Source organism: Chrysemys picta, chromosome 3 (assembly GCF_011386835.1).
Source record: "Chrysemys picta bellii isolate R12L10 chromosome 3, ASM1138683v2, whole genome shotgun sequence".
NCBI lineage: Eukaryota > Metazoa > Chordata > Testudines > Emydidae > Chrysemys > Chrysemys picta.
In genome coordinates this window covers 4,664,303-4,692,089 of record NC_088793.1, presented here as the reverse complement: position 1 = coordinate 4,692,089, position 27,787 = coordinate 4,664,303, and the positions used below count along the sequence as shown (strand labels likewise).

Genomic DNA, 27,787 nt, shown 5'->3' with positions numbered 1-27,787 from the left:
GCCCCCCACCGAGATTTTTTTTGTCTAAACAATACCTATCAACAGCTCGTCTGATAAAATCCTCCCTATATTAACTTGGGTTGTAAATATACTGTTAGGGTGACCAGATACCAAAGATGAAATATCGGGACGCCGGGGGGGGGGGGGAGGTGGAGAGGGGGCGGAGCAAAAAAAAAAAAAGCCGCCAGAGCCCCGCCCCCGCCCCAACCCTCTGGAGCCGCTGGCTCCCCCCCCCCCCCGCTCTGCAATCAGAGATGCAGCGCTCGGCTGCTCCTCTGCCCTAAAAACCAGCCTCCCTCCCGGCACGGGCTTGTCCCGCCTCCGCACACAAAGGCTGGTGCAGGAGGCAAAGTCCCGGGGGGTGGGGCCGGGAAGGCCGCAGGAGCAGGGGGCAGCGAGAACCCACCTGGGGACGGGAGAGCACCGCAAAGGAGGCACAGACCCCCCCCTTCCCCACCCTGTAGCTGCCATAAGCTCCAGTGAACAAACCGGAGCGCTCCCCCCTTGGTGTGTGTGGGACTGCCGAGCCGAGCCACTTCCTTCTTCCCCTGCCACCTACGCTCCACTCACGGGCAGGAGGTTTCGGGTTACAGCGCCCGCACCCCGGACCCCCCACAGCCGCCGAGCCAAGAGAGAGGCGCAGACTCGGAGCAACTGCCCGACCCCCCTCCTTCCATCCCCCCTCCACACATCCCTCCTCCGCTGGCCTCCCGGTGCAGCTGCTGTACCGCACCACCCTCTTAATCTTCATGGCGGCCGCGCCACACACGCTGGTGTCCGGCCTCCCTCCAGCGCTTGCGCCGCCGCCATACAGCTGATCAGCGCGCAAGCGGTGTGCGTGGGGAAGAGGCGGGGCCAGGGGAGCTATCCAATCGGGGAAGGAGGGGGCGGAGTCGGGGAGGGGAAGGGGGCGCGAGCCGGAGTGGAGGGCAAAAATTGCTTCTTTGTCCAGTGTCCCGACCAAACATCGGTCGGGACGCAGGACAAACAAGTAAATATCGGGACAGTCCCGATAAAATCGGGACGTCTGGTCACCCTATATACTGTTGATATTTTTCAAAATCTTCCTGCTTTAAAAGACAGCCCAGCATGAACGGTTCCAGTTTGCTTCTATTGCCATTGAAGGCTGGATAGTCAGACCTCATCTCACTTGCTATGTCAACGGCAGTCTTGTCATAGACAGCACGGCGGATAGCAGATTTAAGATTGCTGCATAAAATATCAGCAAAAGTTGTGATGGATGTTGCCCCTTGGCAGGCGACTTTAAGAGTTAAAGAATCCCTCTCGCTTACTTTCAAGATACTGGACTGGATCATCTGATTTCTGGAATGCTTTGAATGTCTCGCTAAACTTTCTTGTGGCCATTTGGCATAAACATAGAGAGACATCCACTTCGTATAGTTTGTTAATGTAAAATTGTCATCCTCTGAATCCGATTCCAACTCTTTGCTTATTAACTCCACTATTTCATGAAAGTAACTGGAAGTGTAATTCATTATCTCGCTCGCTTTGTTCTCAATGTATTCATAGATATGATGCTCTAGGTGTGCTGCCATTGTCTTTAAATTCTCAACATCACATTCTTTAGTAGTTTTCATCTTCAGTATATACCATTGCCTCTTCATTGAGATGTGCTCAGAAGGGTTCAGAGGAAAATGAGTCCATTCAGAGGATGTTCTAATCCTGTTTCTTATATTGTGTTCTGATCTAAAATGATTGTAAAGGAAAATCTCCATATCAGCTTTAAAATTGGGCTCCTCGACACGAGGGGCAGCAGAGGACACCTCAATCACCCATTCCTTCCACATACTGATAAAGCGATCTCTAAGCTCACTTTCACTCAATTCCTTATCTCTGAAATGTCGGGCCAACTCTTTGCTTTTTCTAAGCAACTCATCTTTATAAGTTGATTTCCTTTGTTCAAAACTACTTTGACAATTCTTTAGATTGATAGGTTCTTGACCCTTTTGACAAATTTTGTCAATCAGTTCTAGTCTGAAAAAGTTCATTTTTGTTTTAATATTTTTTTCCATTGAATCTGTTCCCAGGTCCATTTGTTATAGTTGTTTTCCAGTCTGCTGTATACAATAATCTCGTGTGTATTTTTAAAGCTGAATACAAAATTCTCATTTAACAAAGCCTCCCACAGGTCCTGAGGTCATGTTTTTAATTCTGACAGTTTTAGAAAACTATGTTCAGATTTTTCTTTGGCAGCCATGAGAATCTCCCTCTTTAGTTCCCGCACTCTTTGACTGTAACTGGGGTTCAGAGGTGCCATCGGTGGATTTCCTTCCCAGAGGTGAGGAAAGAAATGAATGTGGGTGTTCACATCAAATTGGATAACATCACTAAAGCAGGTAACATCACAGAACCCTTGCTGGGCTGCAGTAACTGCCATTTCATCTAATTTTTCCTGAAGGCGTCTTCGTCCTTCCATATTCTTTTCATTTCCAGTTATGTCTCCAACATTTTGGTGCACAAACAGCTTGGGGAGAGATTTACTTGCTTCATCCTCAGAAATGCCTGGACAGCGATCTGTAGGATATCTCGCATTTCAGAAGGATTCTCTCCAAAAATATTGATCAGAGTCAATGCCCGTGTTCTCATCGTCCTGCAAATGGGTTCGTTCTTTATCCTTTTTACACCATTTGTGCCACAACTCTCCTTGGAGAGGTAATAATTTGTCCTTAGTATTTCTTTGGTGAATTTACCTGCTTGATTTCTTGAAAAATGTTTTCTAGGTGTTCTTCACTGCCCATGTTCTCATCGTCCTGCAAATGGGTTTGTTCTTTATCCTGTTTACACCACTTGTGCCACAACTCTCCTTGGAGAGGTAATAATTAAAGTAATAATTTGAGAATACGCCTACCTTCATGCCTCCAGCTTCCACCCCGGACACACCACACGATCGATGGTCTACAGCCAAGCGCTGAGGTACAACCGCATCTGCTCCAACCCCTCAGACAGAGACCAACACCTACAAGATCTTCACCAAGCATTCTCAAAACTACGATACCCATACAAGGAAATAAAGAAACAAATCAACAGAGCCAGACGTGTACCCAGAAGCCTCCTGCTACAAGACAGGCCCAAAAAAGAAACCAACAGAACTCCACTGGCCATCACCTACAGTCCTCAGCTTAAACCTCTCCAATGCATCATCAGTGATCTACAACCCATCCTGGACAATGATCCCTCACTTTCACAGACCTTGGGAGGCAGGCTAGTCCTCGCCCACAGACAACCCGCCAACCTTAAGCATATTCTCACCAGCAACCACGCACCGCACCATAACAACTCTAACTCAGGAACCAACCCATGCAACAAACCTCGATGCCAACTCTGCCCACATATCTACACCAGCAACACCATCACAGGACCTAACCAAATCAGCTACAACATCACCGGCTCATTCACCTGCACGTCCACCAATGTTATATATGCCATCATGTGCCAGCAATGCCCCTCTGCTATGTACATTGGCCAAACTGGACAGTCACTACGCAAGAGGATAAATGGACACAAGTCAGATATCAGGAATGGCAATATACAAAAACCTGTAGGTAGGAGAACACTTCAACCTCCCTGGCCACACAATAGCAGATGTAAAGGTAGCCATCTTACAGCAAAAAAACTTCAGGGCCAAACTCAAAAGAGAAACTGCTGAGCTCCAGTTCATTTGCAAATTTGATACCATCAGATCAGGATTAAACAAAGACTGTGAATGGGCCGAGTGGTGCTGAGAACCAAATAAATGTCTAGGTTTTCACATAGTCACTTTTCAGAGCTCTCCAGCAATCAGAAGAAATAGAACAGCTCCCATCCCCTGAGCCATCTTGGCTTCCTCTTCTGCCTAAAATACCTCCCAGCTGCATGTTAAATTTGTGCGGAAACCTCATCTCCTCCCCTCACCATCCAGGACAGACACATTAGAGCTGGTCTCCATTCCTGTCTCGTTGCAAGGCAGCTCTCTGAACAGACGCTCTTGTGGGTGTCCAATTTCTTAAATTAAAGGCTGCAAAACCGTCAGGACAGCGCTAGATGGATGGGCCGACCTCCCTGCTAAACAGCCTTAGTGCGTCACAGCTTCCTGGCATGTGCTGCTCCTGTTATGGTACCTGGCTTCCCCTGGTCGTCTCCTCTTCCCCCTTTGGCATAACATCTCTTCTGGCAGTGATGAGGAGGTTACTAGAGCTAGGCTTAGACTGCTGCCCTCCACCCACATCAGGCTCTCAGAGGACAAGAGGGGACACGTGAATGATCCAGTCACTGGAAGAAGATGAGATTTCACAGGAATTCCTACCATGGAGCAACAGGGTTTAGGTGTCTGTCCTATCACAGCTCCCTGATACTGGTGAGGATGGACAAATAGACAGGCAGGTCACAGGTCTGGGCTGGGATGTTTGTCACTTTTCTCACCTAACTCCCCAGGACTCTGATTCTGCAATTGGATCCACGTTGGATGAATGACCCAGGGAAAATGGCGTGATCTCCTGGACACCAGATTTGCCATCGGGTTAAATAAATATAATAATTATATAGACAGAAAAGGCAGGCGGTAAGGACAGCTTCTCATTTTTATACAGTGTTTTGAGATCTTCTCTAATCTGTCACCGAGCAGGTGAATAACCCAATTCATGGGCTGGGAAAAATGCCTCATTGTGAGAGACTTAAGGAGCTCAAGCTGTTTAGTTTATCAAAAAGAAGCCTGAGAGGTGACTAGATTATGGGGTATAAGTGCCTTCCTGGGGAGAGGTGAGGCACAATTCTTGTTAATGGGGGGGGGGGGGGGCGCGATCAACCCCTGGAACAAACTGCCCAGGGCAGTGGTGGATTCTCTATATCTTGATGTTTTCAAATCAAGACTGGAGCCTTGCTGGAAGATGCTTTAGTCAATTCAAGATGCACTGATATCCAATATACCTTGAAACATATCATTAATAACGATAGTTCCAGCTAGCTCTGAAACAGGAAAGCCATGGCTGTGTTCCAGTATCAAAGATACAAAACCGCACCTTTGCAAGAGGCACTTTTGTTCACCCCCCCTCCGTTTGCTCAGAACAGGTGACCAGCAATCCACGTCTTCAGCAGCGCGCAGTACACTCCCGCCAGAAGCTCTCTTCCCCCAGGAACGGGATATGGAACGTTTGAACAAACTCTTCACACAAGTGTTACTCACTGGGACAGGAGCCTCTCCTGGATTTGCATATGGCTAGACCTTCCCTGCCGCTCTCCGTTAACCCACAAAGAACTCCCCAAAAGTTGACAGACAAGACGGTCACCTTGTTTTCCTGTGCAAAGTAGCGCTTGTGTCCTGGAGTTACATTAAGTTGCACAGGGTGGTGTAGAAACTGTAAATGGAACCAGTTAAGCAGGGTCTGCTCTAGCTATAGACAAACAAAGCAGCTACCTGGGGTGGCAGATTTCTGGGCAGCTGCCTAGAGCGGCAGATCTGACCTGGCGGCCAGGCCAAATTTGAGCGGGGAGAGGCGTGGCACACTCAACTTTTGCCGAGGGCGGCAGACGGACTTGAGTGGCTTCTGCAGGCAAGGATGATTATTGGGTGACCTACAGAAAGATGGATGGATATGGGTCCGAGCTCCTGATTGTCTAAAGACATCCAATATATCTTCACCCCAAATCAGAAATTGTACATTTGTCTGCCTTATGAATTAGATATACACCTCTCGGGTAAATAATTAATGGCTCTTGTTCCTTCACTAAGATGATGGTTCTTGTTCCATTTTAAGCCCTGAAAGATGTGAAATGAAAGGTAATAGATGACAAAGAACGTTCCAACTAGGGCCACAAAATTTAGGGGAACTATAAGGGATTTTTTGTTTTCTTTTTTAAAATGATTGTTGAGTTATAATAATGGCATGAATCGTATGACACAAGAAAGAAAAGGAATATGGAAAGATATAAACACCTAAACTGTATATGACTTTGAAATAGTAAAATAAATTGCTTAAAGGTGGAAATTAATGGTAAGGGTTAAAAGAGGAATGCAGTTCTTGAAACAGAGACAACATGAAAAGCCTGCCATCAGAAAGAGATCAAAGAAATGTGTTCTACACCGCTGCCATCTACTGGGCATTGGCAGAAGCGGCAGAAAAACAGAGTTCTGAAATCAGAGGTCACAGCCCCTAAAACCTGAGGTCACCGTGTGGTATCCTGGAGTTCTGCTGCAAACACAAAAAGGCTGCGGACTGAGAAGTGCTGCTGGATATTTGACCCAGCCACATGGAAAGATTCAACAAAAACCATTGGCTCCATAGCGAGTTAAAGTTCCCTCTCAGTTCTGTTTCACTAGTTCCTGGCCTTTTAAAGACAAAGCCAGCTCTTGGTTTCTTTGAAAAGCTCGTTTTCATCTTCTGACTTCTTTTCATCCAGTTTGCTTTGGTTCTGCTTTAGTTCAATAAGTTCTTCAGACTTCCTCTTAGTTTCAACAATGAGCGACTCTTTCAGTTCAATACTTCCTGTCCACCGGCTCAACATTTCAGCCTTTGTCTTCACTGAAATACTTTTCTACGTCCTCCATGATGGTATCATCATTTCCTTGAATTTGCTCTTTGAGGTTTTCTTTGGTGATACAAGTATCACCAAAGAAAGTTGCTGAGCTCCAGTTCATTTGCAAATTTGACACCATCAGATCAGGATTAAACAAAGACTGTGAATGGCTATCCAACTACAGAAACAGTTTCTCCTCCCTTGGTGTTCACACCTCAACTGCTAGCAGAGCACCTCACCCTCCCTGATTGAACTAACCTCGTTATCTCCACACTGATTTATACCTGCCTCTGGAGATTTCCATTACTTGCATCTGAAGAAGTGAGGTTCTTACCCACGAAAGCTTATGCTCCCAGTACTTCTGTTAGTCTCAAAGGTGCCACAGGACCCTCTGTTGCTTTTTGGTGATACAGAGCATGTCTCCGTTCCAAATTCGATTGGTCAGTTTCATTTGCAAATCTAGCACGTGACTTCTCAACCATCAGGACCATTGGCTAGACGTTATTTCTAACTTTCTACATGTTGCAATCTCCGGCGTGTTTGAAGCTGAAAATAAAATTCTCATTTAACAAAGCCTTCCACAGGTCACTAATGCAGACTTTTAAACATGGCAGCCTTAAAACACTGCCCAGAGATCAAGGGCGCCGGCACCTTTGTAGAAGTGGAGGGGAGGGAGGGGCAAGGCCAAAGTGGCAGAGGAATTAAAATACTGCTTAAATATCCCGCAGAGTAGAACTGTCACATAAATAACCAGAATGCAAAATGTAGCCACATTATAATATTTAGGGTATAATTATAGTACGAACAAATGAAAAAACGAAGGGGGGGGGAGGGAGTGATTTCCAGCCCATTCCCACCCTGAACTCGCAGGCTCCACTGCAGCCCCCCAAGCACGGGTTTAGCACCCTCTTCCCCTCCCCCGCCCCCCACACCCCCACTTGGTCTGGGTCCTGGTCCCAGCGAGCAGCGCCGCTCTTCCTGCAGGGGGCGCCCCCCCCCTTCTGAGCCATCTCTGGCCAGGCTCCGCTGAAGCCCCTGCAGTCAGGTTCCCGGGGGTCTCAGTGCACAACGCCTCCTTAGGACTTAACCCTTTCTTGCCTGTGCTGCAGCTGGGAGACAGGAGGTGGCGGATTATGTCAGTGGCCAGCAGCAGCCTGGAGGCGTTAGCTGCCTTTCAGGACTCTGCAGGCAGGAAGGGATGGGAGCTCCTTCCAGCGGCACGGTTGTGGGAGGGAAGGGATGAGCTCTGCCAGGCCAGGTCACAGGCCAGGTCATCCCTTCTTCCCCCCTGCAGCTGGAAGCAGCTCCTGTCTCTTCCCGCCCGGTGCCAAAAGGCTGCTGCTGGCCCTGTTCTGGGGTGAACCTTGGCAGAAATCCGGTGGGGACACGTGACCCCACATGCCCCCTCCCTACGCGTCACCTCTGAGTATGATCACGTTTTTCCCAAAGAGCATATGTTTCTTTTGTTAAAAAGGGGAGAGGAATGCCCCCCACTTTTAAAAGGAAAGGTCACGGACCCCTGCCCACCACCCCTAGGTTCCAACACTGGTGCTTGAGATTCTTTTTTGGCAGCCAAGAGAGTCTTGCTCTTTAGTTCCTGCACATCTTGGCTGTAGCTGGGATTCGGAGGTGCCATTGGTGGGTTCCCTTCCCAGAGGTGAGCAAAGTAATGAATGTGGGTGTTCACATCAAATCAGATAACATCACTAAAGCGGTTTACATCATGGAACTCTTGCTGGGCTAACATATGTGTCATTTCACTTAATTTTTCCTGGAGACGTCTTTGTCCTTCCATATTCTGTTCTTTTGCCGTTAATTCTCCAACATTCTGGTGAACAACGAAACAACTTGGGGAGAGGTGCCCTGGATGCCAAGCACTGAAAGAACAAATACTTTTTGGTCTCCTAACTTCTTAATTAATTTATCAAAAACTGCTCCCACCCATTTTAAGCATCACTGTCCATCAGCTCAATGGGATACCCTGACATCATCAGATGGGTTGAAATTTGAGGAAGTGCAAGAAAACATTCACCGTTTTGGTTAGTTACATCCAGAGCTTCATAAATCTGACCTACCGCTCTCAACACGTGTTCCATGCCAATTGTAGAACCATTGATCTTATTTGAGAGTGTTTCTAAATTATTTAGCAAGGAATTTTTCAAATCATTATTTTCTCCTTTTTTCTTTCCAGGATTTGAGAGTACAATCTATGATGTGCCTGGTGAAGTGCGGCAAGGCAATCAGAGGACAAGTCATCCATAAATACTTTCATCCATTGCAGGAAGTATTTGTTGATAGCCTCTGAATGTGACTGGAGAAATTCAGGTACTGGCCTCATTCAGAGGCGGATTAAAATGTATTGAGGCCCTGGGCACAAAGAACATTTGGGGCCCCCTGCACTCTCTACCACAGGTCCCCATCCCCTGCCACAGGGCCCCACCCCCTGCTCCTCCCCTTCCCCCATGGCCCCGCCTCCTCGCCTGGCCAGAAGATGGGTGGTGGTAAGAGCTGCTCATGGAGCCTGATCCACTATGGGGAGCCCTGGACCCTCCACCTGCCCTGGGCAGCGCGCTCTGGGGGGCAGGGACACAGGCCCCCCAGCACCTCGCCCAGGGTAGGTGGAGGGGCCGGGGCTCCCCACTTCTGCCTGGGCTACCTGGGTGGCTCTTACTACAGCCTAGGGTGACCACATGTCCTGTTTTGGCTGGGGCAGCCCCCTTTTTAAACCCTGCCCCGACATCCTGACATTTTTGGCAAAACGGGCCTTTGTCCTGTTCGCTCTTGCCAGTCGATCGTCAGTTGGCAAGAGCAAGTGGGACAAATACCCAGTTTTGAAAAAAAGGGTCTGAGGAGGTGAGTAGTGGAGCTTGGGGCAAGCAGCAGGGTGAGGAAGGGAGGAGAAGATCAAGCCAGGTCTACGCAGGGGAGGGGCTCAGGAGAGGGACTCGGGCCAGGTCCACGTGGGGTGGGGGCAGGACTGGCCTTAGGGGTGGGCCACTCAGGTGACCTCCCGGGCGCACCATGCGGCACTGCTGAGGTGTGCACTGCTGGTGTGGAGTCAGAAACTGCTCCCAGCTGGCAGGAGAGCACTGCATGGGGGGCGCCCAGATTCCTCTGTGCTTCCTGCCAGTGGAGGAACATGGGGGAGCGACTGGTGATACACAGATACTGCCCCCCCCAATGTTCCTCTGTGCCCCCCTAGGGGGCTGTGAAGGGGGGAGCGAGAGCAGTACCAAGTACTCCATACATCCAGGTGACTTTCCCCATCTGGGCCATGCTGGGAGGCATCAGGAGCTGCTTCTCTCCTGCCCTCTCCTTACGCAGCCCAGGTGGGGACAGTGACCTGGATGCAGGGAGCCCTGACATTTCTCAAATTTGGAGACTCCAGGAACACACGAAGACCAAGGATAGTGACCGTGAACACAATCACAAGTATAAAGTCTTATCTGTACTGCAAGTTTTATTGAAGCAATAATTAAAATTACAACTACCCATGTCTATACAAATCATACAGAAACCCATGCAATAACTACTACTCTAGTCATACTCAAAGATATTCTAGGGTCTGATGGATCTCTCAAGGGATGATCATTGATAGAGGGATAGTTCCTGCCGGGGCCTTCCCACTTTTACCCAACCAGGGAATCTCTTTTATATTGTAGTTCTGACCACACCTAACACCTTAAGCATATGCATGAAGGTTTCAGCCCTCTTTTCCTTATCTGTACTTCCACACCCCATGAATATTGGGGTGCCCCATTTTTAATAAGTTGTTTCTTAGTTCCCCTTATTCTCATTAGCATCTATGCATAACGTGTCTATGGAAGGAGTACGGCAGAAAGGGATCTAGGGGTTATAGTGGACCACAAGCTAAATATGAGTCAGTGTGATACTGTTGCAAAAAAAAGCAAACGTGATTCTGGGATGTATTAACAGGTGTGTTGTGAGCAAGACACGAGAAGTCATTCTTCCGCTCTACTCTGCTCTGGTTAGGCCTCAGCTGGAATATTGTGTCCAGTTCTGGGCACCGCATTTCAAGAAAGATGTGGAGAAATTGGAGAGGGTCCAGAGAAGAGCAACAAGAATGATTAAAGGTCTTGAGAACATGACCTATGAAGGAAGGCTGAAAGAATTGGGTTTGTTTAGTTTGGAAAAGAGAAGACTGAGAGGGGACATGATAGCAGTTTTCAGGTATCTAAAAGGGTGTCGTAAGGAGGAGGGAGAAAACTTGTTCACCTTAGCCTCTAAGGATAGAACAAGAAGCAATGGGCTTAAACTGCAGCAAGGGAGGTCTAGGTTGGACGTTAGGAAAAAGTTCCTAACTGTCAGGGTGGTTAAACACTGGAATAAATTGCCTAGGGAGGTTGTGGAATCTCCATCTCTGGAGATATTTAAGAGTAGGTTAGCTAGTTGTCTATCAGGGATGGTCTAGACAGTATTTGGTCCTGCCATGCGGGCAGGGGACTGAACTCGATGACCTCTCGAGGTCCCTTCCAGTCCTAGAATCTATGAATCTATGGCAACCTGTGGTCAGGACAGGACATTCCATGGTGTTACAATCAGGTGTCTTGTGGTCTTGGACAATACATTGCTGTCTGTTGCAATCTGTTTTTCCGTAACATCACCTAATGGCACATCTTTTTAGTAATCTCGTGACCTGACTGGCATGGAGTTACCTGTAGGTCACCCACTCCTGACAAGCATTCCTAAGCCTATGACCTCGTCTGGCGAAGCTTAAATCTTCCAGGCCTCAGCCCATAGGCCTTCCATACCAGCCAGGCTTTACCCATATGTCTAATATACACACACACACACACACACACACACACACACCACTCCTAAATACTGGTTCATCTTATACACCTATAATCCTACCATTTAAATCTACTAGCATACATTAATTATAGGAAAAAATCGCATATAAATTATCCATAAGACTAAATAACACACTAATAAATGGCTACAATAGCGAAGTCTGGTACATTAATGTCCCCATTTTATACAGGGGATGCTATACTAACGTTAAAGCTGTTTCAGCTCAGAGATTACAGCCTCCTTTGTAAACTCCTCCCACTCTGGAGGGATTGCTCCTTTGCCCTCAAATTTTGCACAATAATCTTCTTCCAATATTGACCTGAAATGGGACACGAACCATTTCCAGTAAGACTGCGCTGAGTTGTCGGCTGTGATGCTCCAATTGGCATAAGCAGGTCCCACTTGTCTATAATTTTTATATGGAATTTGATTCTTTTCGCAAAGCACCATGAAGTAGTCACTTGCTACAAGACTAGAGCATATCTCAATGACAAGCTGGTCTGTTCCATACCACTGGGTACCATTCAGGGCCTGAGGACGATGGAAAGGAACACTGTGGTCTCCGTCATGACCAGGTATTGTGTTTGTGCACTGAGCCTTGCAAAAGGGACATTGCTCCCAGCACCCGCAGAGCTGTTCAACTAGTATTTGATGAGGTTTCAGTTTAAATGGCTCCATATCAATCCCAGAAAATTCCTCTTTCAGGTTTTCTAGGACCGGGGGCAAAGCTTTACTCATTGCCTCTTTCAGAAACTCTATGTCCTTTATTTCCTGATGTTCAATGCTTTTCAGATCACTTCTGGGAAGGTCTAAGTCATCTCCAAGTCTGTTGCAAAATTCATCCAGCCACAAGGATACGTTGCCATATTTATCTTTGACAACTCTAGTCGAGTCACGAATAGCTGAAAGAACAAGAATCTGGAAAGATTCAAGGGAAATAATTAAGAAATTCTTCAGTCTTGGATTTTTCTTGTCTAAACAATAATCATCAACGCATTTCTTGATAAAACTCTCTAAGAAGTCCCGTGGGAAATGAATGTATTGTCTGTACTTCTCAAAGTTTTCCTCCTCCGCCAGGGATATCAGAATACTGGTTTCCAGTTTGGATCTATTGCCATTGAAGGCTGAATAGTTAGACCTCATCTCATTGGCTATGTCGATGGCAGTCTTGTCATAGACTGCCTGGCGGAGAGCTGCAGAAAGCTTGGTGCATAAGAAATCAGCAAATGTTGTGATGGAGGTTGCTCCTTGGCAGGAAATTTGAAAACATTTAAAAAAATCGTCTCTTTTCTTTTCCAGGTAGACGGTTGGATCGTTGGCATTCTTAAATGCTTTGTGCATGTCTTCAAACCGCTCTGCTGCCATTTTGCACAGATACAGGGATAACTCTATTTTGTACTCATTATTAAATGTGTATTTTGAGGTTTTGGCTGCAGAGTCCACCTCTCTTCTTATTTCATTCAATATTTCGTGAATGTAACTTTGATTATAATCCATTCTCTGCTGCTCCTTCATATCAATTTTCATGTTAACAAGCTGTATGATGCGAACTGTAACCTGCTCTATGTTCTTTATATCACAATTATCCAAAGTCTTATTGAAGATGCCTAGTGTTTTCTTCATGACAATATGCTTGGAAATATCGACAGAAAATGTATTTTTGCGGGAGGAACTTTTAATTTTCTCTGCGATATTGGGTTCCTGTTTAAAATGCTGCAGAAGAATGTTTTCTACATCCATGCTAACGTCAGGTTCCTCAGCAGAAGGGGCATCTGAAGATACTTCATAGACCCATCGTTTCCAAAGGCTGTCAAAGTTTTCTTTCAATGCTGCTCCACTTAGTTCCTGGCCTTTTAATCTCAGAGCCAACTCTTTGCTTCTTTTGAATAGCTCGTTTTCATATTCTGACTTCTTTTCAACAAGTTTGCTTTGGTTCTTCTTCAGTTTGATAAGTTCTTCAGATTTCCTCTTAGTTTCATCAATCAACGACTCTTTCAGATCATTCAGTTTATTTTCAGTACTTGCTTTCCACTGAATTAGTATTTCACAGTCTTGATCCTCGGTGAAGAATCTTTCTGTGTCATTCATGATGGCACGATATTTTTCTTTAACTTCTTCTTCAAGGCTTCTCCTGGTGACATGCTGAATTTCTCTCTTCTTAATTCGATTGTTCAGTTTTGTCTGCAGTTCTAATATGTGACTTCTCAACTGCCAGGTCCACTGGTTAAACATTTTTTCTAACCTGTTGTATGCTGCAATCTCCAATGTATTCTTGAAGCTGAAAACAAAGTTCTCATTTAATAAAGCCTTCCACAAATCACCGATTCGGACTTTTAACTCTGACAGCCTCAAAACACTGCCCTTGGATTCCTTTTTGGCAGCCATGAGAATCTTGCTCTTTAGTTCCTGCACATTCTGGCTGTAGCTGGGGTTCGGAGGTGCCATTGGTGGGTCCCCTTCCCAGAGGTGAGCAAAGTAATGAATGTGGGTGTTCACGTCAAATCGGATAACGTCACTAAAGCGGTTTACATCACAGAACTCTTGCTGGGCTGCAGTAACTGTCATTTCATCTAACTTTTGTTGGAGGCGTCTTTGTCCTTCCATATTCTGTTCTTTTGCCGTTATTTCTCCAACATTTTGGTGCACAAACAAACAGCTTGGGGAGAGCTTTACTTGCTTCATCCTCAGAAAGGCCTGGACAGCGATCTGCAGGATATCTTGCATTTCTGAAGGATTCTCTCCAAAAATATTGATCAGAGTCATGTTGCCAAGACCAATGACAAAGGTGGCTAACTCGTTATCATGATTGAGTGTTGATTTACTGGTTAGTTCCATGGCCCGAAGCCCTTCAGTATCAACGACTAGTATATAATCAATGTTCAGACTTTGTTGGAGATTCTCATCCACTTTAATCAGTTGCATGAACGCCCCCCTGGTGCATCTCCCGGCACTGACACTAAACTGCAGACCGAACATGGCATTTAGCAATGTGGACTTCCCAGTGCTTTGGATACCAAGCACAGAAAGAACAAACACCTTTTTGTCTCCTAACTTCTCCGTCAACTTGTCAAAAACTGCTCTCACCCATTTCAGTGGCACGTATGAAGCATCGCCGTCCATCAGCTCAACGGGATACCCTGAAGCCATCAGGTCAGCTGCAATTTGGGGAAGTTCCAGAAAATGTTGATCTTCTTGGGGCAAAGTACCAAGAGCTTCATAAATCTGAGCAACCTCTCTGAAAATGTGTTCAAGGCCAATCGTAGAAGCAGTTATCTCAGCTGAGACTGTTTCCAAGTTACGTTTCAATACATTTTCTGAGTCACCATTTTCCCCTGGGTCTGTTTCTTCCAGCATTTGTGACCATAAGACATGGTATTTTTGGCGAAGTTCTGCAAGGCGGTCAGAGCTCAGGTCATCCATAAATACTTTCAGCCACTGCAAGAAATATTTTTTGGTGATCTCTGAATGGGACTGGAGAATTTCCAGCACCGACCTCATTAAATCATTGTGGGAGGATGCTCTCCTTATCTGATCATGTCGTATAGCACGTTTTTCTGATTCAATTTGGCTCCGATGCTGTTCAATGCTTCTCTTCATTTTATCTTGTAAGCGGCTAAGTTCCTTATCTTTCTTACACCACTTGTGCCATAATTCTCCTTGAAGAGGCAATAGCTCTTCCTTCATGCCCGATACGTTAGTCTCCTTGAAGAGGACCATCACTGTCTGTGCCATTGACTTGGCTTGTTTACACTCTTCTTTGTCTTCGTCAATGAGAAAACGATGCTGACGAGCAATTTCTACACAGGTTTCAAGACTACAAGTGGGGTTCGAACCAGCCAGTAAATCTTTAATTGTTGTTGCCAGTTCATCTATTAATTCTGCTTCATTTCTGTTCTTCATGCCTATTTTTATGTTTAGATTGGATTTACCTGCTACAACGTTTTCTTTTTCAGTCAAAAGACATACAAAAGGCTTTGGAGATTTCAGGAGATCACTTACAATTTGCTTGCCTTTTTTGTTCTCATCAGAAGTTGTAAAGAGAACTACATTTATAGAAGCGATCTCCTGTAAAAATCTGACCTGTTGCTCGTGCTCTCGTGCATCCCCGTGAAGATTAGTGAAGGCGATGCAATTGTCAAATCTGTCATCATCCTTTCCACCTGGACAGTACCAGGAGATTTCCACAACCCCGTTCATCAGGAGACAATCTTTACTGCTGCCTCTACAATCACGATGGAAAAAAACGTCATGTTTGTGCTTACTCAGCAGAGCATTCAGGATCTTAGACTTAGAAGAATGAGGCGAGTTGCCAATCCGTGTGAAGGACACCACAGGTGTATCTGCTTGATAAATCAGTTTGTTTTTATAATTTTTAATGCTAGTCTCCACTCCTGATTTCTCACCATGATGCCAACTCTTTTTAACTTGGCTAAGGGACCAAAGAGGGAATTCTATTTGTGAAGTACGAGGATTTGGCACCAGAAGTGGGAGCGCAAACTGGCAGAAAGCGAGCTTTGTTGAAAGATACTGTCTCATGAAATCATCTGCACAATGAAAAATTGCCATCTGGATGTCCATTGGGTGCACGTGTGTCTGCCTTGGTGTACCAGACTCATTAGTTCCCTCATCATCATTTAAAAAGTCCTCGTAGATATCCGAGGTTGCATCTGAGTATTCGTTCATCTTGCTTGACGTGTTCAATGCACTTGTTGTTCCTTGTTTTGTTTTACAGTCATCTTTGCAAACCAGATACCGTACCCGATAGTCCAGCATCAACAGCTTTTGCAAAAAATAAAATGGCAGCTCACTCTCGGTGCTGGGCTGGCTGTCATGTAAAGAAGTCTTGACAATCACATGGAAATCTGCCATCCCCATTTTCCTTGGATAGTAGTTTTCAAGTCCAAGTCGTCTGATCAAATTGAGAAAGTCTTGAGTTCTGAACCCTTCAGACATTTTAACATCCTTTGGTAGCACTTCGGGCTGTGGCTTTGGTAGGGGTGTCTGCTTAGCCCTTTGACAGACATCCCTTAGTTCTTTTATTATATCCTGTTTCTGCAGATTGCTACTGGAAGTTTCATATTCTCCTTTTACAAGGGTATTTAGGTCTCTTTCCAGGGCATTCCAGTCATCACATGCATCAGGCTTCATAAAGACATTAGCTACTTCACCTGACAACAAGTTTCCCAGGTGACGCTTCATGAAAGTCAAACGTTTGTTCTTCTCCTCTGGAGACACGTCTTTGAATTCAGTTGTCACTGTCAGACCTGTCAGTAACAGGAAAGCCTGAGCTCTGGAAACATCCTGATCCCTAAGCGTCAAATATCTCTCATGTGCCCTTTGCATTTCCTTTAACATGAAGTTAATTTCTGGACACCCGAGGAGATACTGAAAAGTGTGACTTTCCACCCGGTATCCTGTGCTGGCTGCAATGGAGAGCAATAACAGTTCTGTGTCTATCTGCTCTCGGCCCTGTAGAGCCTTCAGCAAGGAACAGAAAGCTAAGCTCACATCCAAGCTGGCCTTTACTTTTGCTGCCTCCACTGCGGCTGGGGAGGAGTTAGGCCCATAGGTAACAGCCTGTATGTAATTCTTCATGTCCTGTAGGACTTGAATGAAATCAGCAAATTCAGAAACACGGACAGATTTTTGCTGCTTTTCTTCTTCATGAAAGATCCACTGCAGGATGGAGGAAGATTTGGGGAAATTCTTAAATGAATAGACATGAGGGTCCAGAAGGCAGCGCAGCAGAGATTTAGTGGACATGGTGTTATGTGCAGGTAAATCTTTGCATAGTAAAACTGTGTTTTCCAGGAAATCCTGAAGCACCTTATCCGACAGGCAGATGTCGATCCAGGTCCTGTTGTGTTTTGTTTTTTCAATTAGCTTCTGTTTGAAATTGAGCAGAGTCACCAGCTGTTCTTCATCCCCAGTGACTTCCCAGGTCTTCATTTCCTCTAAGAACGATCTGGCCTCATCCACTGCACTGAGTGATTCCTCCCCAACCAATGTACTTGCACTGAGCGTTGTTAGGGCTTCATAAGCACGTATGAGGCTGCTGCTCATTTGATAAACATCTTTAAAATCTTGTCTGTGATTGGACAGGATTATGTCCCACACTGGAATCAGCCGAGATCCTCTGTCAATAACAGACCAGGTTTTGTTACTGGCCAATAGTCCAGATTTCCATGCTGTGAGTGAATCCACACCAGGTGGGCCCCCTGTCTTGGTCACAAACAGCTGAATCTCTGTTTGCGTTTGTTTTCTATCTGTGCCCTGAAATGAGGCTTCAGAACCTGATTTTGACACAGTAACACCAGCTGAAATGCTCAAACCAAAGCCACTATAGCTGCCCCCAACATAGGAGCTGAGTGCATCAGATGTTCGTTTCTTCACCTCGTCCAGCTGCTCTGCCCGGAATCCCTCAGAAGACGCTTTCCACCAGAATATCCCACCCAAGTGAAGGGGGCCCTGGTTTACATGAGACCCGAATCTCTTGAAGAAACTCCCGCCCCTGCTCTTCAGCAAGTTGAGCTTGTCCGGCTCTGGGGTGTGACTCAAAAGCTGCTCGATCTCTTTTAACTCTTGCAGCGCTGCACTGGAAAGTCGAAGCTGATCCTTGGGGAAGTAGCATGAGGCCAGTGGGATGTAGCTGTACTTGGTGGTGCAAATGTAAGTGTGTTCAGAGCGGGATTTGTGGGTTTCTTCAGATTCTGAAGAGCTGCTGTGATCTGTGCTGGTTTCAGCACTAAACCCCCCAAATCCACCTTTGGCTGCAACACTAATGCTGAAGCCCAGCTTCTCCATGGCCTTTGTGAATGTGGATTCTGCTTCTGCCGATGAAAACTCCTTCTTCTCAAACAATGGCCCTTGCTCTGGACCAAAGAGCTCGAACCCTTCTGGGATGTCTATGAGCTGCTCTCGCTTCTCCACCATCTCTACAAGCTTCTTGGTCTGGTAAATGCCCTGCAGGGCCAGCCCTCCCGATGCCCATCTCAAAACTTCCTTGTCAGGGAGATTCTCACTCTGGGACACCGACTCCTCCAGGAAGCTTAATTGCTTGTGCACATTCTCCATCACCTCCATCAATGGCTTCTCAGACGGCGCCCAATACTCTGGGGCGATATCCATAGCTCTCCGCAGCTCCTCCTCTTTCTTTCTTACAGCTTCCTCATGGCGGCTCCTGCCTTTCTCCTGCATTTCTTTTAGCTCCTTCAGTGCTGACTTACCCTGCTCCTGCCTCTTCTTTAGCATCTCCAAGCGTTGCTCCTGCAGCTGCTTCATTGTTCCTTTGCTGTCTACCTTAAGTAGTTCTTGGAGCGCCTGCTTTTCCCATGTGTGCTGTACGTCACATTCTAGCTTTAGGTAGTCTTCATATTGCAGGTGTTTCAAGGCTTGGGTAGAGGTAACTCCAAGTTGTTTGTGTAGTTTAGGCAGCCAGTACTCTGCACTCAGACCCACTGCTTCCAGTCTCTTGGCTAGTTCATCCTTTGCAGGGTCTTCCTGAGCTGAATTTTGGGGTTTTTCCTTTCCCGTAGACATGGCTGTGAAATGGAATAGAAAAATAATATCACACTTTCATGAAGACGTCTCTCCCTCCCTACCTCCGCCAGCTCCATTCCCAGCCATACGTAATATATAATGGGCTACACTGTGGCACAGGATGGATAAGAAATTATGACTTTGAAAAAATAAAAATAAATTAAGGATTTTTTATTTAAATATATTTTTCTTTTTAAAAATAAACCTATTTGAAATTATATTTGAAATGATCAAAATATATGTTAAGGCCTAAACTTATTATAATGTATTAAAATCATTTAAACAAAATACAATTAATATTAAGTAGTATGTTTGCTGGCTAATTTTTAAAGAAAGTCAAACCACTGAATGGCTGGAAGTCATTATCTAAGCACCTGGAACCAGAGTTTGCTGAAGGGCTAAACTAACTTTTGACAGCAGTAGCCTCTTCTGCAGGTGCAGTGAACATTTTCTTCATCTCCGTTTATTCAACTAGGTCAGTTCATTCAAAATTAAGAAACGAACTGGGAGTTGATGAAGCAGGAACTCTTGTTTTCCTCTTCCATTCTATGAATAAAAACTAGGTCTGAGAGAATGAGATCTACTAGTTCTAAAAGCCTGCAGGTTGGGATGAACAGAAACAATATTGCAATTTACTAACTACAGATAATACTTCCTTTCATAAATCTGTCAGTTTTAAATATGAAATATGTTTTAATAAACATTTTTCTTATATTCAGCACATTTAAGGTAGTTTTATTTAACTAATAAGAACAAAACTTTAAATGCATTTTTTGCATTTTCACTTGAATTCCAATTTCCATTAAAGTAGAACTTGACACAAATCATAAGTAAAAAATTAAACAATCTCAGACATAAGAAATTCATCATTCACCGTTTTTCTAATATAATAAAGAAATGTAAAAATTAAGAATCCAAATAAATGTATGTTAGGCGATGTAATTATTTAAATAAATTTGTATAGATATAGGGTATCCTCCTGGTTAGCAAAAAGTACTATCAAATTTAACGTGAAGGCTCTAATTCATTGCAAATCAACATGTTTTTCGTAGTTAGCAACCACTGAGACTCAACCTTTCTTTACGTAAATATCTAAAGATACAAATGCAAAACAAGATTAAAATTATGTAAATCAATAATTCCTGCTTGCTGATTGAAATCATTATTAAAATCAGTTATTTAAATGGCTTTGATTTAAATCAGAGCACCCTGACTACGACGCTGGATAGGATGTGATGTGGTGCTGTTGAGGTGCTCTGGGCGGGATTGTGTCAGGGGTAGGAAAAAATAGTATGTGATCATATAATTAAAGGCTGTACTATTAAGACTGCCTGGGCAACCTTATTTCTGGCATTTCCTACCTTTTGCGTGCTTAACTTTGCAACCGTAGTAATGTTCTTTTAACATAGTTTGTGTGTGTGCCTGCATGTCATTTCCTACGTTTTTAAAAAAAAAGTTTTTCAACAGCAATTCCATCATCTGGCATCATACTGACAACCACATGGGTCATCAGCAGGGTCGGAACCTTTAGATCCGCCACACAGACCTCTGTCACTTGAGGTAACTGAGTCACTGATAGCAGTAGCAGGTTGTTACCCAGTCTCCTTGCCCACCAAGTCCTAGTCTCACCCGTCCAGATTCCTGAACTTGGGCCTGTCATCTGAACCACCCCCCTTACATTGATCCGTCCCACTCTGCTCCCCCTTTTCCCTCCTGAACCCAGTCCCCACCCAACATTTATCCCCCAACCTGCTTCTGAACGCCACCCCCACCTTTAGCCCCACTAAGTTGCTCCCAAACCTGCTCCCTCCCCCTTAGCCCTGCTGACCCACCCTGACCCCTGGCCTCCACCCTAAGCCTGGACAGCTGGCTCATGGACACAAGACAGCCCCCTCCCCCCTCCACCCCCCATACCCCGGCTCTTTCGGCTGCTGCTTGTTCCCCCATGTAGCCCTGCCAGTCCCGCACCCGGATCTCCGGCACCTCCCCCTTAGCCCATGCAGCCTGTCCCTGGCACCCTTTCCTGACACTTCAATCTCCCCAGACTGCTCCTGAACCCACCCCCGTCTGTTCCTGAATCCTGCCTGCCCCCCACCCTGCCCCCTTAACACCACCAGTCCTGCTCCTGGGCCCAGGCCTGGCTTGGCTCTGCTGAGCTCAGGTGAACACTGATTTCTACACTGACTTTGAACAACTATTTTCTCACCCCTGAACTGCAGCGGAAAGGCCCCGGGCTTCCTGCTTCACCGCCCTGAACCCAGCAGAGAGTTCTGGGGTGGATCAGCAAAGCAGGGGACTACAGCTCCCATCAGCGCCCTCCCCCTGGCACATCCCCTTATTGCTGGCCAAGGAAGGGGAAGGTCTTGGACCAGGAATTGACCAGAGTCTCTTTGGAAGGCAGCTGCAGGGCGAGCCAGGGACTGCAGAGAAGTCGAAGCAGCAGCCACATGGCAGGGGGGAAGCCCCAGGACCCGTATGCCGTGCTGCGTGTGGGACAGGCTGTGCGTGCCGGATATCACAGCTGGGTGCAGGGCTCCGGGGAACTTAGGGGATGGGCAGGGAGCAGTGGGTGGGCAGGGAGCCCGTGCAGAGGGGCCCCAGTGAGAGACACTGACTGAGCCTGGCCTGGAAGCCTGCAAGCTCCTATTTGCTGGAAGGGAGGCTGGACAGGAGAAGGCCCCCCAGGCACTAGGCCTGAAGAGCCCTGACTTTCTGGACGGCCCCAGGGACCCAAACAGGAACCGCTGGAACCAGAACTGTTGAAGTCTCTGTATCTAGGGTACCTGCAACCTTCCCCTGTCCTGCCAGCCCCAGTAAAACACCCTTTCCCTGAGCCATGTGTCTGAGCGGCTACTAGGACCCACCAGGGCTAGCGCCTACCGGGCTAGCGCTGCAGCACCTGCAGTGCCTGCCTCCGCCTCATGGGACACCAGACAGCTCCTAGCACTACGGGTTTGGGGTACTGAGCAGCCCCCATAAATACTATACGTTAAACCAAGGACAGGGGACAAACGAGACTCCCAAAGGGACAGACAGACTCAGTCTGAAATCCCCCCTCCTCCCTCAGGGAAAATCACCAGCATTCAAAGTCTGCACCTTCCTTCTCCAGCACCTCGCAGCTCCCTGCTCAGCCAGCGCACCCGGCTCTTTCTTTCACTCGGCCCATTGCTTCCTGGGCACACAGTTGCTATCTCAGCCGCCTCCTGCTTTCACAGAAACCTCCCGCATCGTCCAGAAGGACTGTACTTTACTGTGCGACGTTAACTGTTTCCCACAGCCCTGCATGCCATTCAATCCAAACATACAGACGCAGGACATTTCGGCAGGGGTGAGGTTGGAGGAAGGGGCTACAGTACGCTCCTAAGCCCCGTCCACACATGAAGCCAAAAATGAGATGCCACGTGCTGTAGACTGTGGAAACCCGCATAATAGGATCATCCCTTCTCGTTCTGACCTGCTTTGATCAGAAGAACTAGTGAGCGATGCAGACATCTATGTTGCTGCCATTAGGTTTCAGAGTTAACACTCCACTGATGAATGGGGCAGTTCAGAGATACAGTTTCAAGCTGTCTCCAGCCTCGGGGAGGTATTGCTGCATTGGTTACACTGGGTCACATTTGAAAGTGTTTTTTCCAGCCATGTAAGTTAGAGCAGCGGTTCTCAACCTGTGTCCACAGACCCCGGGAATCGGCAAACTGTGTCTAAGGGGTCCGCGAAAGACTTAGACTGAAAACGGACTGAACAAAATACAAATCTATATACAGACAATAGATTTCCAAAGGGGTCCACACCTCCATTTGAAATGGTTTAGGGGTCTGCAAATGAAAAAAGGTGGCGAACCACCGAGTGAGCCGCAGAATATTGCTTTAAATTCAAACGTTGAGTCTAGAGCACGAGATGGAGAAAAACCCCAGACACGTGTTGGGGGCGGAGCTAAAGCTGCAGCTGCGTGATCGTGTCTGGCACATTCTGAGGTTTGAGGGCATCACTGCGCAGCCTAAATCTCCTCTCCACCGGGCGCCCTTTGAATGGCAGAAGGATTTTCTGGTCCAAAGCCGAAGGAGGAGGGGTCCCCAAACAGGAGGGAAGAGCCAACTCTGAACCAAGCTTTCCCATGTGCACTTTGCCTGGCAAAGACTAGAGGAAAAGCTTATTGTTAAAAAATGCCATTCTCCCCGCTCACCACAGGGGCTCGCTCTTACCCTGTGCATTAATTAGCTGGATGGAGTTTATAGAGACTCTCCCCAGCCCAGAACCCTGGGGCTTTTCCTTCAGCCCTGGGTTACCTGGCGGCATTTCTAGAGCTGCGGGAGATGCTGATGCAGCCCAGGAGGATGGAAACCGGAGGTGGGGGGTAAGTGGTGCCGAGGGCCTGAGCCTGCCCCACTGCCAGGGGAGAATCTCACTGGGCAGGACCCATCGCCCTCGCAGACGCAGCCTTTTTCCTAGCAGGGAATTACCTGCAAACAGACTGGGAGCTTTACAAGTTCACTGGCAGCCGCGGATTATCAGGGACATGTTATCCTATGAAACCAGGGGCGGCAGGTTTGTGTCATTTTTGGTGGTGCCTAAAATGGGTCCAAGTCTCCCTCCCCACACACCCACACACACACACCTGCCTATGGCTCTGGGAGGGAGTTTAGGTGCAGGAGGGGGTTTGGGGTGCAGGACCTTGGATGGCGTTTGGGTGCTGGGTTCGGGCTCTGGACTGGGACGGGGTTTGGGGTGCAGGAGGGGGTGTGGGAGGGGGTTTGGGGTGCAGGAGGGGGTCTGGGAGGGGGTTTGGGGTGCTGGGTTCAGGCTCTGGGCTGGGACGGGGTTTGGGGTGCAGGACGGGGTGTAGGAGGGGGTTTGGGGTGCAGGCTCTTGGACAGAGTTTGGGTGCTGGGTTCGGGCTCTGGGCTGGGACGGGGTTTGGGGTGCAGGACGGGGTGTAGGAGGGGGTTTGGGGTGCGGGCTCTGGGCTGGGACAGGGTTTGGGGTGCAGGACGGGGTGTAGGAGGGGGTTTGGGGTGCAGGCTCTTGGACAGAGTTTGGGTGCTGGGTTCGGGCTCTGGGCTGGGATGGGGTTTGGGGTGCAGGACGGGGTGTAGGAGGGGGTTTGGGATGCAGGAGGGGGTCTGGGAGGGGGTTTGGGGTGCTGGGTTCAGGCTCTGGGCTGGGATGGGGTTTGGGGTGCAGGAGGGGGTGTGGGAGGGGGTTTGGGGTGCAGGACGGGGTGTAGGAGGAGGTTTGGGGTGTGGGCTCTGGGCTGGGACAGAGGGTTGGGGTATGGGAGGGGGTGCGGGGAATGGGGCTGGGGATGAGGAGTTTGGAGTGCAGCAGGCAGGCTGTCCCAGGGATGGGGTGGGGGGCCAGAGAGGGGGACTCCCCCCAGCCCTCTCCCTGCCCGCAGCAGCGAACCCCTCCCCTCCTCCCTCCACAGGGGCAGCAGCCGTCTCAGCCTGCCCCTGGCGCTGCCCCCTGGTAGCCGGCTGTGGCAGTGGCTGGCGAGGGAGCGCAGTGCGGAGCTGCAGGGGGCAGCCGCAGGGACACTCGGGGGAGGCAGGCAGAGGCGGCACGTGGGGCCAGGGAAGAGACCCACCCCCAAACTTTGGTGGGGCCGGGCCCCCCACGCCCTGAATTTACTGGAGCCCGGGCACCACAGGCCCATACAACTCGCCGTCCCTGGGTGCAACCAGCTGGGGACACAGACACTTTTCCATTTGCTAAGGCTCCTTCTTTTGTTTCCTACGCCGCTGTTGGGCCCAATGCAGCCTGGGGTCAATGGACGTGTCTGGGCCAGACTCAGCAAGGATATAAATGGTGGGGGAGGTTACAGCTTGGGTGGCTGCTGGTCAGAAACCAGGTGTAAATGGTGTGGAATTAGTGCAACTTGCATTGATCTGCATCCAGTGCATGTGCACAAGGCATCCACACACACTCCTGGTGTAACTACTCCACTGACACCAACGGGCTACTAGGAGCTTAGCGATGCCTTTGGCCCTCAGAGTCCAAGACAAAGGCTGACGATAGGTCTGAGACCCACTCAAAGAACCCTCCTGTATCCCTGGGGGAACCTCGCTCCAGCCACCGAGAGGACAGTAATAAAAAGACTCTACATTGTACTGAGCTAAATCCTGGTTCCATGGAAACCAATGGCAAAGACCCCATCCACCTGCCCCTGAACCCAGGGCCCCACTTTTATTCCCTGTCCTGCCCCCGAACCCACAGCTCCCATATTAACTCCCCACAACCTGCTCTTTAACCTGACCCCGCCATATTTATTTTCCCCCAACCTGCTCCTGAACCTGGGGCCCCATATTGATTCCCCCTTGATCTGGCTGAATTGGGACCCCTCCTTTATCCCCCCCAATCTGCTCCTGAATCTGCCCCCCATGTTTATCCCCCCAGCTGCTCCTGACGCCTCAACCCCACCCTGCTCCAGACCTACCTCCTGCCCCTTACCCCACTAACCTGCTCCCAGCTCTGCCCCCGCAGCCCAGCTCTGCCAGCCAGCTGCTGGGTGCATTTACTGCCGGTCAGCCCATGATCTCAGGCAGGAGCGGCGAGTTGTATGGGCCTGTGGTTCCGGGCTCCAGCAAATTCAGGGCCTGGGGGGGGGGGGGCAGCTCCACCAATATTTGGGGTCGGGTCTCTCCCCTGGCCCCGCCTGCTGTCCCCACACTTCTCCCCCAAGCGTCCCTGCCTGCGCCCTGGGCAGCAGATGGCTGTCCCCTGCAGCTCTGCACTGTGCTCCCTCCCCGGCCGCTGCCGGAGCCGGTTACAAGGGAACGGTGCCGGGGGCAGGCTTAGGTGGCCGCTGTGCCTGCGCAGGGAGGGGGTGCATAGCAGCGCCCCCCGGCCAGCGACTCCGAGTAGACTTGGGGGAGCTTATCTTGGCTGGACCTCCTGAACAGCAGCCTGGGGAGGCTGGGTGAGTGTCATGCTGGGGGGGGGGGGGCGCGGAGGGGCCCCTGCTCCCCCAGAGCTCGCTGTTGCCAGCGGGGAGAGGACTGGGGGGAGTCCTCCTCTCTGGCCCCCAGCCCCGGGATAGCCAGCCTGCTGCACCCCAAACTCCTCATCCCTGGCCCAGCCCCACGCCCTGCATCTCCTCCTGCACTCCAACCCTCTGTCCCAGACCAGAGCCCACACCCAGCAGCCAAACCCCCTCCTGCACCCAGCACCCCAAACCCCCTCCTGCATCCAGCACCCCAAACCCCCTCCTGCACCCCAACCCTCTCTCCCCGACCAGAGCCCACACCCAGCAGCCAAACCCCCTCCCACACCCAGCACCCCAAACCCCCTCCTGCACCCCACCCCCAACCCCCTTCTTCACCCCAACCCTCTGTCCCAGACCAGAGCCCACACCCAGCAGCCAAACCCCCTCCCGCACCCAGCACCCCAAACCCCCTCCTGCACCCCACCCCAACCCCCAGCCCAGAGCCCACACCCAGCAGCCAAACCACCTCCTGCACCCAGCACCCCAAACCCCCTCCTGCACCCCAACCCTCTGTCCCAGACCAGAGCCCACACCCAGCAGCCAAACCCCCTCCTGCACCCAGCACCCCAAACCCCCTCCCACACCCTCTCCTGCACCCCAACCCCCTTCTTCACCCCAACCCTCTGTCCCAGCCCGGAGCCCAAACCCAGCACCCAAACTCCCTCCCAGAGCCCGCAGCCTGCACCCCCCCCTGCACCAGCCCGGAGCCTGGATCCCTCCCACACCCAAACTCCCTGCTAGAGCCTGCACCCCAAACCCTCCCACACCCAAACTCCCTGCCAGAGCCTTAGGCGGGGGGCGGGGGCAGGGGATGGGCAGGACTTGGACATGTTCTGGGCACCACCAAAAATGATACAGACCTGCCCCCCTGAGCCCAGTCAGCCCGGCCCTGGCACCTTTTCCCAACACTTTAATATCCCCCCCAAGTCTGTTCCTGAGCCCTGCCCGCCCCCTCACCCTCCCAGCATCGTCCCCGTCCCCGAGCCTGCGCCGGGGCCCCGGCCTGCCTGTGCTCCGCTGAGCTCCTGGGAGCACCGATTTCTTCATTCCTCTGACTAGCCTTGTTCTCAGGCCTGAACTGCCGCAGAAAGGCCCCGGGATCCCCCCAGCGCCCATTAACCCAGCAGAGAATCCAGGAGAGCAGGGGGCAAACGAGAGCCCCCTAGGCACGGGCATGAGACCGTCCCCCCCCAGCCCCAGGGGGGAATACCTGCATTAGGAGACTGCACCCTCTTTCCCCAATGCCTTGTAGCTGCCTCCTCCGGTCCCCGGCAGCTTGTTCACTTTCACTTTCACTCCGCCTGGACTTGCTTGCAATCTCAGCTGGCTTCTGCTTTCCTAGAAATCACAGGTATTCTCCATAAGGGCTGAGATTCCCTGTAGGGAGTCCACTGTTTCCCGCAAGCCTGCGTGCAACTCAGTTCAAACACAGACAATTCAGTGCTGGAGATTTCGGTAGGGGGTTAGCTTAGATGGGGCTACACTTCGCTCCTAAGCCCATCCACACAGAATGCCGAAATGAGATGCCACTTGCTGTAGACTGTGGAGATCTTCATAATAGGTTCATCCCGTTTCTTTCTTACCTGCTTTGATCAGCAAAAATCATCAACAATGTAGTATGTATATATACCTATCTCATAGAACTGGAAAGGACCTTGAAAGGTCATGGAGTTAAGTCCTCTGCTTTCACTAGCAGGACCAATTTTTGCCCAGATACCTAAATGGCCCCCCACAAGGATTGAACTCACAACCCTAGGTTTACTGGGCCAATACTTAAACCACTGAGCTATCCCTCCCCATAGACATTTACAATGTTGTCATTAGGTTTCAGAGTCAACATGTCATTCAGATAAATGTAGCAGTTCATGTCTGCCAGAGATACAGTTTCAAGCTGTCTGAATGCTCCAGGAGACATTCTGCACTGGTTACATTGAATCACTT

The 27,787-nt window shown here is 49.0% G+C and overlaps 1 protein-coding gene and 1 pseudogene across 2 annotated transcripts; both read right to left on the bottom strand.

Moving 5' to 3' along the window:
* Positions 1-1,449: 1,449 nt before the first annotated feature.
* Positions 1,450-2,607, bottom strand: LOC112060240 (interferon-induced very large GTPase 1-like; annotated as a pseudogene).
* A 7,345-nt stretch (positions 2,608-9,952) lies between these two features.
* Positions 9,953-27,389, bottom strand: LOC101934117 (interferon-induced very large GTPase 1-like). 2 transcript variants are annotated; one of them, XM_065587410.1, is made up of 3 exons: positions 27,057-27,389; positions 21,961-23,001; positions 9,953-18,866 (listed from the first exon to the last, which is right to left on the bottom strand). In XM_065587410.1, the coding sequence occupies exon 3, from the start codon at positions 18,862-18,864 to the stop codon at positions 11,533-11,535; it is 7,332 nt and encodes a 2,443-aa protein (XP_065443482.1). In that variant the 5' UTR covers positions 18,865-18,866; positions 21,961-23,001; positions 27,057-27,389; the 3' UTR covers positions 9,953-11,532. The 2 variants fall into 2 exon arrangements, with proteins under 2 accessions (XP_065443482.1, XP_065443481.1); XM_065587409.1 differs by lacking the exon at positions 21,961-23,001.
* Between the last annotated feature and the right edge of the window lie 398 nt (positions 27,390-27,787).